This window comes from Hippocampus guttulatus, chromosome 13, assembly GCF_054856545.1.
Source record: "Hippocampus guttulatus isolate MCC_2025c chromosome 13, RoL_Hgut_1.0, whole genome shotgun sequence".
Classification (NCBI taxonomy): domain Eukaryota; kingdom Metazoa; phylum Chordata; class Actinopteri; order Syngnathiformes; family Syngnathidae; genus Hippocampus; species Hippocampus guttulatus.
Genome location: NC_141273.1, coordinates 10662777 through 10673599, shown reverse-complemented (window position 1 = coordinate 10673599; position 10823 = coordinate 10662777). Strand labels below are relative to the sequence as shown.

The 10823-nt window shown below is 41.7% G+C and overlaps 2 protein-coding genes across 2 annotated transcripts; both read right to left on the bottom strand.

Moving 5' to 3' along the window:
• Window positions 1-664: 664 nt before the first annotated feature.
• Window positions 665-4323, bottom strand: LOC147196307 (bone morphogenetic protein 7-like). Its single transcript, XM_086127289.1, has 5 exons — window positions 4055-4323; window positions 3119-3252; window positions 2969-3043; window positions 1998-2119; window positions 665-998 (listed from the first exon to the last, which is right to left on the bottom strand). Exons 1-5 carry the CDS (start codon window positions 4165-4167, stop codon window positions 855-857), a joined length of 588 nt encoding a protein of 195 aa, XP_085983415.1. The 5' UTR covers window positions 4168-4323; the 3' UTR covers window positions 665-854.
• A 3583-nt stretch (window positions 4324-7906) lies between these two features.
• On the bottom strand, window positions 7907-10193 carry LOC147196306 (E3 ubiquitin-protein ligase TRIM35-like). Its single transcript, XM_086127286.1, has one exon. It carries the CDS (start codon window positions 9940-9942, stop codon window positions 8554-8556), a length of 1389 nt encoding a protein of 462 aa, XP_085983412.1. The 5' UTR covers window positions 9943-10193; the 3' UTR covers window positions 7907-8553.
• Between the last annotated feature and the right edge of the window lie 630 nt (window positions 10194-10823).

Genomic DNA, 10823 nt, shown 5'->3' with positions numbered 1-10823 from the left:
AATACAGTATTTCTTTCAAGGCTACATTAAAGTAGAGATGTGAGTACGTCACGTATATGCAAGTCATACGTTTCAAGTCAAATTTCAAACAATTCCAAAGTTACCGTGGCAAAAAAAATCAAGCAATTCACGTTGAGTCAAATCATGCTACTTTGAGGTCCGGACCATGTTTCTACAGCCTAAATTGTAGGGGGCGGGGGGGTAAAAAATATATAAAAATATTATTTATGCAGGCCAGTGTAATCGACAAAGACTGCACAATCAGAACACGAGAGGCTGATGACAATAACCCATCATTAAGAAGCATGGACAGTATCTCCAACCTTTTGTTTTTCTTTTCACCCGAAACGCAAAAACAAAGTATACATGTCTCCAGTAGGGGGCGACTAGGAATCTCTGCGGAGAGGGACCCTAGTCACACAATGGGTCTTAAAGTTGATCTAATTTGGCATTTGTCAAGATTTTTAAAAGGATTGAATTGTTATTGATATATTGAGCTCATACTTAGTATCTGTAAATGTCAAAAATATGATTGTCATTTAAAAAAAATATATAGTGCTCTCTCTTACTGTTTTTATTTCGTGAAAAAAAATCTTACATTTGATGAAAGTGATCTTAAAAAGCTCTGGAAATGTCTTCAATTTCAATAAATGAAAGGCCTTCATTCTACTTTATAATTTATTATGTCATATTACAAAACTGAAAATCATATATTTTTCTCTTTACTGAATGAGGCCTTAAACCTAATAAGTCTTGAATTTCTTGGCAAAAGGCTTTTTCTTACAGTGCGATATTATAGCATTACATGAGGTTATTGTCGAGTTTAGGAACTGTGGTGCACTGTAGGTGACACGTTACTCTTGGGGAGGCTGCATGGCGGCTGCGCAGCCACAGCGGCGGGTCAGGTGCATGGAAGTGATGACCACCGTGTTCCACTCATCCCTGTACATGACTGGCACCGCTTCCTGGGCGGTGGGCTGGCAACATGGCTCCTGGATCTGGAGAAACAGGAACACAAAGGACTAAACTAAACACTACAATAATCCAAATAACGACACAGAGAATAAATAATAATGCCTTAAGCATGTTACTTATTGCTATTCAGTGGATGGCTTAATTTAAAAAAAAAGGTAGTTGATAAAGTCTACATTTTAAAAACTTAGATGGCCCCAAAATTAACTTGATCCAACAATATATAACCTTTGCAATGTTAACTTTTTTTTTTTTTTTAATTAAGTTGACCGAACCTAAATACCTATTTTTTCTGTGGGACAGGAGAAGTGAACTAATCTCTTTTCGTCAATGGATGCTACAGCTTCGTGTTTGCTTTCAAAACTTAGCTTGTAGCAGACGTGTGCACATTTTCAGCATGACGTCTCTGATCCACTGGTGAAAGGACACTTTGATCCTCTCCACTTTCATCTATAACTGCTTCAGACAACAAAGTGTATGCAGAAAATTGGTGAAGATTGCACGACTGTCTGTGTCCTATATGTTGTGTTATTTTTGTTATATTGACTTCAAAATGGCGCCGCGAGAGTTGCTGCCTTTCCAGCAGCTCCTATATTTTGTTGTTCTACTTCTTCCTTTCATAACTTTGCTGCTGTGAATTTTGCGAGACTAATAAAGGTTTTTTTATCTTATTTAAAAAAAAATCCAGGTTGATATTAATCTACTTATTTTTATTGCTGGTTGATTGATATTGGGTCAACTTCATTTTGACAAATTCCATTGGGTTTACAATACTGTATGACATTTTCCAGAATCAAGGTTAAAAAAATAGTATGAGCTACATTTTGCCGATTGCATTCATTTGAGTCTAGGGAGCTCGAAGACTTGTCGCGCTCCAACATATATGTTGGCAACACTGTGACTTATCTATTTCCAGCTGCCCGAGCTTTCAAAACATCCAGAGGTTGAGGGCTGAGTGAAAAAAAAATCTAATAATAAAATTAAGACAGGAGGCAGCAAATCAAACTCATGTGAAGCAAACACACCTGCAAGTCATCACGTTGGGGGGCATTGGACTGGGGTCTGCACGACGCGCTATGGCCGCAGGGAGCGCAGTGCACCAAGGTGACACGCTCGGGATAGATCATCCAATTGTCCCAGCCCAGATCTGAAGGAAAAACATGGAATGAATTAACACAGCGAACCCTTTTGTTAAACTCATGTTTCTCTAGTGAAATGAATGGAAATAACATTAATTTAAAAAACCAAAAACTTTTTGCAATGTATTTTTAATCGGCAAAATAGCACTCTCCGCACCCAATAAACATACTGTACTGACACAAACCAATAAAAAGTTAAGGATAAGAATATTTTGTCACATTTTTTGCTTTAATTCAATGGACATTCCTGGTGTGCACGCCTTGGCCACCAGGGAGCTGTATAGTACAGTACGAAGAAGACGGTAACAATTAACTAAGTAAGCTGCAGTAATATTAGCGATTTTTTTTTGCAAAATAAAATATACCTGTAAGTATTGTTGAACTGTATTATATGTCTACAAGTGTTTTCCCACTCTTTATATTCAAAGATCTTTTCATTAGCCCATCTGTGGAGTTTCCTATTATGTATGTGTTAGCATTCAGCAAGTGGACTTTCAGGCAAATTATGTGGTTGTTTTAAATACATAACATGTCATTGTCTTAGTTTTATGTGTAGTTCAACCTCAACTTGGTGTGGTGATAAACAGCTTGACGAGTATTGTTTGGAAAAAATGCTCTCAGTCTGCGATACTGCTGCTTGTTATGACGTGTGTTGAGATGGTTCAAACCCCAAGAGAATGAAAATCATGTGAGACTGCTGACATGTTTGTTATTTTACATACGTAGATGTTGACTTTCTGCTTTATTATAATCAACATTTATATGTTTTTATACAGTATCGTATTTATTTTAAGCTATGAAGCTGTTAAAAAGAAAAAGAAACACCAAATCCCTATAAAGTGGAGATAATCGTCTACCTGTCATGAAAACCTCTGAGGTCTCGTTACAGCATCCTGTGGTGTCCTGGCCATCAGAGGAGGAGCTGGAAAAAACTACAGAAGTAGAAAGGAAATTGGGTGCCAAAGTCCCTGGGATTCAGGTTGTCAATATGTGCACTCTAGTTTTACCTTCAACAGCCTTGAGCCACTCTGCAGTTCCGCTCCACTGCTTCCTGCCGCCCTTTGGCAGCCGCGGTTCGGTCTGCAGATTGAGGGCAGCCAGGAGTCCCTTTCGGATGGACTGCAGGGACTCACCATGGCACCTGCACGCAAACAGCAACCATAACTTCAAAATGATTTCGTGTACAAATATTTAAGACACAGCCTTAGATTCTAACATGTGAATCAAAGCATAACCAAAAAAAAAGTCTGAATTTCCCTCTCACAAAATGCTAAACAAAACACAATGCTGAATACAATTAAGAAATCATCCATCTATCCATTTTCTAATCTGAGCTGTCTTCGGGCAGTAGGTGGGGGACACCCTGAACTGGTTGCCAGCCAACTGCAGGGCACACATAGATGAACAACCATCCGCGCTCACATTCACACCTCGAGACAATTTTGAGATTTCCATTAACCTGCCATGCATGTTTCTGGAACGTGGGAGGAAACCGGCACACATGGAGAAAACACACACAGGGGCAGGGAGAACATCCAACAAAAATACAAATACAACACCATATATTTAATGAATGCATATATTTTTAAACCTATCAAAAATATGTTGTGTTTTTTTTTGTCTTCTGGGCTTACATGTACACATTAAAAAATTATGGTCATGATAGTCACAAGTTTACCTAGGTTGAGATACAATATCTTAATGTTAAAAAGTGGAGAAACAGGCTTTTTAATTCATCAGCTACAAATTACTGTTGTGCCGACAATTCTCGACAAGTTCTGAAAAGCATGGCTTGGACACCTGTGGCCTGTGTGCAGCCCCGAAAGAGCATTCAAGTGTCCAGCCATGCACTTCTAAAAGCAGCGTTCAACCCATCAATGCTTATAACAATAATGCAAAGAAAAATAACATCATAAAGAGTATCTAAATGGAACGTTACCTACCTGCTGTTGGAGTCTTGTGGCAAGGCATCGTCTGGCTTGGAAGGCTGCAGGACAAACGCAATTGCCACAGATGAGCACATCAGTGCCATCACAGTGACGGAGGCATAGGACATCTCGGGTCTCTGGATGGGCGAAATGCGACGAAGGAACACGACGACAGTGGTGGCGGCGGCGGCGGCTTCTTGTGATGACGGGCGGCAGTAGGAGTGACCAGACGGGAGGATGCTCCGCAAGGTATTGCCTGTCAGTTGCTGGGAAAACTGGCTTTTTATCTTTCTTTAGCTCCCCTTGGCCTTGAGATGCTTAACATGTTGTCTTGTCTCATGATTTGTGTGAAAGAACATGGAGGATGAGCCAGAACACACACCGAAAGAGGAAAGAATAGATCAACAGGAGGGCGGGATAAGGCACAAAACCACCCACGAGCTCTGCAATGTCCTCACGGAAACCCAATAAAACAACATCAAAAGAATGAATTACACCACGGTTGTCAAACTCAAGGCCAGACATTGTAACCAGAATCTGCATGTGCCTGGGCCACATTGAGTGTTGCACATAAAAATAGATTCAGTATTAAAAAACAAACCAAAAAAACCCCAACTAATCCATCCTCAATCTTTATTAACATGAGTTCAGAAAATTGAAGGTTCTTCAAAAGGTGAACAAGACTGGTGACACGGTCTTCTCTGTCATCTCCCTGGTACCTTGCATACTCGTCAGTGTCACGTTTCGAGGTGGTGGTGGACCCCAAAAAGCAGGTACGAGGGAGGAGCAGGGTGTATTTTACAAATTGTATTAAATCACAGAAAACTAAATCCAAAACAAAGTCCAAAGTATCAAACAAAAACCATGGCAGAAGCTCAAAACTAATAGTAATAGAAACAAGACCTAAACATGACAGAAGTCACAGAATAAACAAACATGGCAGGTACACAAACAAACAATGACCCAACACTGAGTGGTTGTGCCCGGAGTCCTTTTAAAGCACTTATTGCATAACGACCAACAGGTGTGCAGCTGCAGGGAGAATGATGGGCCGTCCTAACATTAGTTTTATGTCAAGTAGGGGCCGCAAAACATCAACCATATAGGTCCCCAATGGCCCCCGGGCCGCATGTTGGATACCACCAGCCTATGTGGATTTCCACTCGTATGTCGTTGATATGAATTAAATATAAGCCTAGCTCTATTCAGCTAGCCACCAGCCAGCAATAGTTACCAAGGTCATAGGCCTATTCCGAGGATTCTCTTTTTTGTGGGTTTATTTATGATAGTCATGCTTACTGAAATCCATCCATCCATTCTCCGAACCACTGAATCCTCACTAGGGTTGCGGGGGGTGCTGGAGCCTATCCCAGCCGTCTTCGGGCAGTAGGCGGGGGACACCCTAAACCGGTTGCCAGCCAATCGCAGGGCACACAGAGACGAACAACCATGCGCGCTCACACTCACACCTAGGGACAATTTAGTGTGTTCAATCAGCCCGCCATGCATGTTTCTGGAACGTGGGAGGAAACCGGAGCACCCGGAGAAAACCCACGCAGGCCCGAGGAGAACATGCAAACTCCACACAGGGAGGCCGGAGCTGGACTGTGCACTGTGAAGTCGATGTGCTAACCACTGGACTACCGGGCCGCCCCTTACTGAAATCCATGTTTCCTAATGATGATGACTAGATGTCAATTTCCACCAGGATGAGCGCGCTAAGTGACTTTTGGAGAGGTTGGAAGACCTCATAATGGCCATTTCATTCGTCTTTCTTCGACAAAGAGAGCCTTCACTCTAAGAAACAAGCTATATAGTGGATGAAAATTCCATATATGACAATCACACATGAAGAAACTGTCAGAGATATGAGAGTGCAGCTAGATGAGACATACCCAAAACTATTCATCATATAGCATCTAGTGAGGAGTCCCCACATTAAATATGGTACAAGACTACATTCATTATAACAAGTGAGAGGCTCGCATGTGTTTTGGACACATTCAGAAAACTAAATTATACTAGAACCCTCAATTTTGCATATTTGGATAAGGATGCGTTTGGAGACTGTCTGGAGAGACATGAAAGGCAGAAATATGCTGTGATAAATATTTGGACAATATTATTACCCTCTGCAGGTGACATTCAAGGACGGTATGTGGAGGGAACAAATAAAACACCTGGCGATGAGAGATGTCGCCTGTACGTGATGCTCATATCTGGAGAGCCGACAAAAATAAATGATGTGGATTAAAAAAAATAAAATCTGGTGACTGGAGCCAAAAATACTTTGTTGGTTCAGATAAGGAGGTAAAATTCTTCAGCACAGCCACACATGGATTCATGATATTTCCACTGAAAATATCCAAGCATGAAAACACCTGCAGTGTGGGAATTTTGTGATTCAACACTGCTCAAACAAACGATGAATTGAGAAAAAAAATAACGGTTGCACGAGTGTAGTGCCCATTAATGGGGAGGCCTTGACTTTTACCAATGCATTTTGGGAATAATGTTTCACAATTTTAGTTGTATATTAAATTCAAAGTGGAGTTTCAAAATTAAAAAATAACAAGGACTGTTGTGGAGAAAGCGGCCCGGTGGCCCAGTGGTTAGCGCGTCGACCTCACAGTGCAGAGGTCCGGCTCCCGCCTCCCTGTGTGGAGTTTGCATGTTCTTCCTGGGCCTGTGTGGGTTTTCTCACATGAATGGCAGGCGGATTGAATACTCTAAATTGTCCCTGTGAGCATGGATGGTTGTTCGTCTCTGTGTGCCCTGCGATTGGCTGGCAACCGGTTCAGGGTGTCCCCCGCCTACTGCCCGAAGACGGCTGGGATAGGCTTCGGCACCCCCCGCGACCCTTGTGAGGATAAGCGGAACAGAAAACGGATGGATGGATGTTGTGGAGAATCCGCAAGAGCTAAGGCAGACTGGGCAGAGCGTATACTGTAGTGACATCTGATGGCCTTTCTCAGAGCCTACACGACAAGTTTGAATCCTAATCCTGTTGCATCTTTCTTTTTTCATTTAAGTGATCATGAGAAACAGATAGTCGCGCGGCTATGACAAGAAAGGGGAGGAATCCAGTTGCAGCTGGGGAGAGAAGAGGGAAGATTTCATGGATAAAAGGTGGCTTCTGTGAGAAAGTGGGAAGGATTCGCCCTCACCTGTCAGCAAGGTTTAATCTATGACAGTTTTAACATTTTTATCACACACAAGATTGGAACACGATACGCCACATTTTCTGCATCATTTTAGGAAGGCAAAACCAAAAAAAAAAGTCAACAGCTACGAAACACATCGCTTCAGAGCCTTACCAACAAAATTTCTCTTTTGCCCTCGTTAAGTTGGGAGAAAATTATCGGTCATCCAGTGTTGGACATTAATAAAGCACTGGATGAGATACTCAAGTGGCCTTAGTGGTCAGCAGAAACAGATACCTTGTTAGCAGCAGTGACTTAGTGTTTCAACTGACTCAACTGTAAAGTACCACGAATGCAACCTGGAAAATGGGTCCTATTTCATATAGCATCTTTTGTATGTCTGCGAATATACTTTATACCCGCAGCAGTGGAAACAGTTTTTTGTCAAGACTTGTATTTTACATTCATCGATTTCCCTCTACTGCTCCTTGCATGTCATTTAATATTTGCGCACTACGGTCATTTGTGTATACTGTACCTCCAATAAAGGCTATTCAAAGACACGGAATGGTAAATGTATAGAATACTAAATGAAACTTTAAATAAACCACACATACCGTTTGTCACCAACGTACCTTTATTTCACACATGCTCTGTATTGGATGACACAGATGCTTTCAAAACTAAGTACAGTAATCCCTCGTTTATCGCGGTTAATGGGGACCAAAACCACCCGCGATAAACGAAAATCCGCGAAGTAGCGAAATATAAGTACATGTACAGTACATAATATTTATATAGTCAAATTTAATGATATCAATGCACGTAGAAGTAAATTCTGAAGTAATATGAATTAATGCTGTATACTAATAGATTTAAACATGTATAAGTTCGGTTAGTTTATGAATAACAAAATACAGTAAACATATAATTTTATATAACATATAAGTCCGCAAACGGTCCGCGAGAAGCTGCGAAAGTCAGCAAAACAACAGCGAGTCACATAGAGCAACATATACAGTACTGTACTACATGTATATGATTTATTTTTATGATACGTTTGAAAAAATCCACGATGCATTGAAGCCGCGATAAACGAATCGTGAAATAGCAAGGGATCACTGTACTGTACGGTGACAGCAAATATGGATGCTTGCTGACACCTAGTGGTGGCCAATGCACCCAACAAAATCAACAATGTAGTTTTTAGTTCTACTTTCTGGGTGACAGAGTTTAGCCCATATGTCTATACATATCTACTTCTTTTTCTTATATGATCTTAAGCCTCAATATGAATGCAACACATGTTAGTAAAAATGTCACTCTTTGTTAAGATATTTTGTATCTCATTTTGTGACAGCAGCTTCAAAATCATTTCTGGATTTCAGTTGTAACGCAAAGTGTAAGTGGTATTATTTTCAAAGGACCTTTGTCGTTAGTGTAAAGGTAAGGATACATTGTCCACTCATCGGACAGGTTTGGCCAATTGGGAATGTTCTTGCGCGTGTATAATTCAGTGTTTGTCAGAGAATCAGAAAATGACAGTGATCTCGTGTGAGTGTCAACATGAACTCGGATCCTCTGCACTTTCTCTTTGACTGGCAGATTCTTGGATTTATAAGGTAGTGAAACAATTTTGTATTTGTCGTCACAAAAGCTAATGCCCCACACAAAGGAGCTATGTGGCAAACAAGAATCCCCCCCAACCACGCCCAGTACCCAGTTGGTGTTGTCTCCCACCTCAACATCCCACACGTGTGTTCCCAAGTTCAAAGCAGAACCGAGGACACGGTTCCCGTACCTTTCCATATTGGCTGGACGCTTCTCTTTGACGTTCAAACTCACACTGGTCAAATCTTCGGACAGACTGAATTGTGGAGAGGCCGTGTTTGGGTCCAGAATCACGGGACAGTAGGACACCATCTCCTTCATTTGTTTCCACACGGTGAACTTGAGGTTGCCCAGATGTTTGACTTCATCCAACAGAGCTCCTGAGGGCATCTTGGGTTTGTCAGGCAGCTGTTGGATTTTGCTCATCACATTCTGGTAGTTGTTCATGAAGGAAACCTGGTTCGAGCTCAGCTGCTTCTCTGTGGTTTGGATGGTGCCTGAGAGAGCGGCCAAGTCTTTGCTGAGAACCCCAATCTTCTCCTGCATCATTTGACTCTTCCTTTGCGCCTCCTCCTTCAGAGCAACCAACTTGGCTGCCTCCTCCATCTGCAGGAAGTCACGAAGCTCCTTGAAGCTCTTCTTAATTTTGCTTTCAACCTGGTTTTGCTGAACCTTGATGTACTCTGCTTGTTCCCTGCAGTTGTCTCTGACCATTGTAAAATCTTGCTGTGTTTTCTTGACTTTTTGCAGGGCGTTCTGGATTTTCTCTCTGGGATCCTGCGCAGCATCCTCAAGCGAGCAGAACTTGTGGCCAGCATGAATCTGTGCATCTCTGCAGATGAGGCACACACACTCCTGATGGTCCAGACAGAATAACTTCTTCTTCTCCTCGTGTAAACTGCAGATGGCCTCAGGGTCCAGCAAGTCTTGTGTATAGGTCTCGCACACATTCTTCAGTGTCAAGTTCAAAGACGCATCACTCGCTTGACACTTTTTCCGACAGACTGGACACGAATGAACTTGTTTATGCTTCCACCACTGCTTCACACACTTACGGCAGAAGCTGTGGCTACACTTCAACATGACAGGATTGTTAAAGATGTTCAGACAGGTCGGACAGCGTAGCTCATCTGCCATTTTTCCAGCCATGGTTCCTATGAAGACACCGGGGTCTTGTTCTGGTGGCTAATAAAAGGTGGGACTCAAGTGGCTTCAGCACTCTGGCTTATTCCTGCGGCGTGATCAAACAAATGGGGCGGAAACAATTGTGAGATCTCATCTCTGGAATATGCCTTTCATGGGTAGGACCAAAACAGACTCACAAAATACGCTTTGGAAAAAAAGATCTAAAAACAAAAACGCGCATCTGAATGAGCGACGCACACTTCAAATCACATAGCATGAAATTATACAATTCAATTAACTCTAAATGCAGATGGACAGTGGATTGGCACATCGGCAGAGAAACCTCGGGGGTGCCCATTATGTTCTTTGTCCAAATTGAACTGAATTGAATACAACTTTATTGTCAAATGTGCTGTATGTATGTGTAACATACAGCACAGAATGAATCACAATACGTAAAATCATTGGATAACCTCACCAGTGAAATAGAGCCGATCACAGTTGACCCTGAGCGAGAGGCAAGGTGCACCCTGGACTGGTCGCCAGCCAATTCATATATCAAGAAGACCAAAAAAAACACACGAATCTAAACCTTGGAGCCGCTGAAAATGTTTGGCCAATGACCCCAAGTGTTCTCAACACACTTTGCTTAAAGGCCCTGCCTTAAATCAAAGCCACAAAGACCACATTCTTAATGCATAACCTGCGATTGTTTTACTGATGACATTTGTGATTTCAAAGCTTTGTCCAGCCGTTTGCTCAAATTTGTCATATTTCATTAAAGAGGACAGTGATACACACCATTTCAAAACCATTTCACTAATGTTCACCATTTTTATGTCTTTAAAATCTGACTTGATTTGATGTGCAAGTTGGGAGGAAAATATGTCCACAAACATTTTGAA

Bases quoted from the DNA above. Each gene is read 5' to 3' on its own strand.
- LOC147196307 (XM_086127289.1), bottom strand. From the start codon at position 4,167: ATGTCCTATGCCTCCGTCACTGTGATGGCACTGATGTGCTCATCTGTG. The intron at 3,253-4,054 runs GTAGGTAACGTT...GTTTGCGTGCAG, and splicing joins CCACAAGACTCCAACAGCAG to GTGCCATGGTGAGTCCCTGC. The intron at 2,120-2,968 runs GTAGACGATTAT...TTTTTCCTTCAG, and splicing joins CTCAGAGGTTTTCATGACAG to ATCTGGGCTGGGACAATTGG.
- LOC147196306 (XM_086127286.1), bottom strand. From the start codon at position 9,942: ATGGCTGGAAAAATGGCAGATGAGCTACGCTGTCCGACCTGTCTGAAC.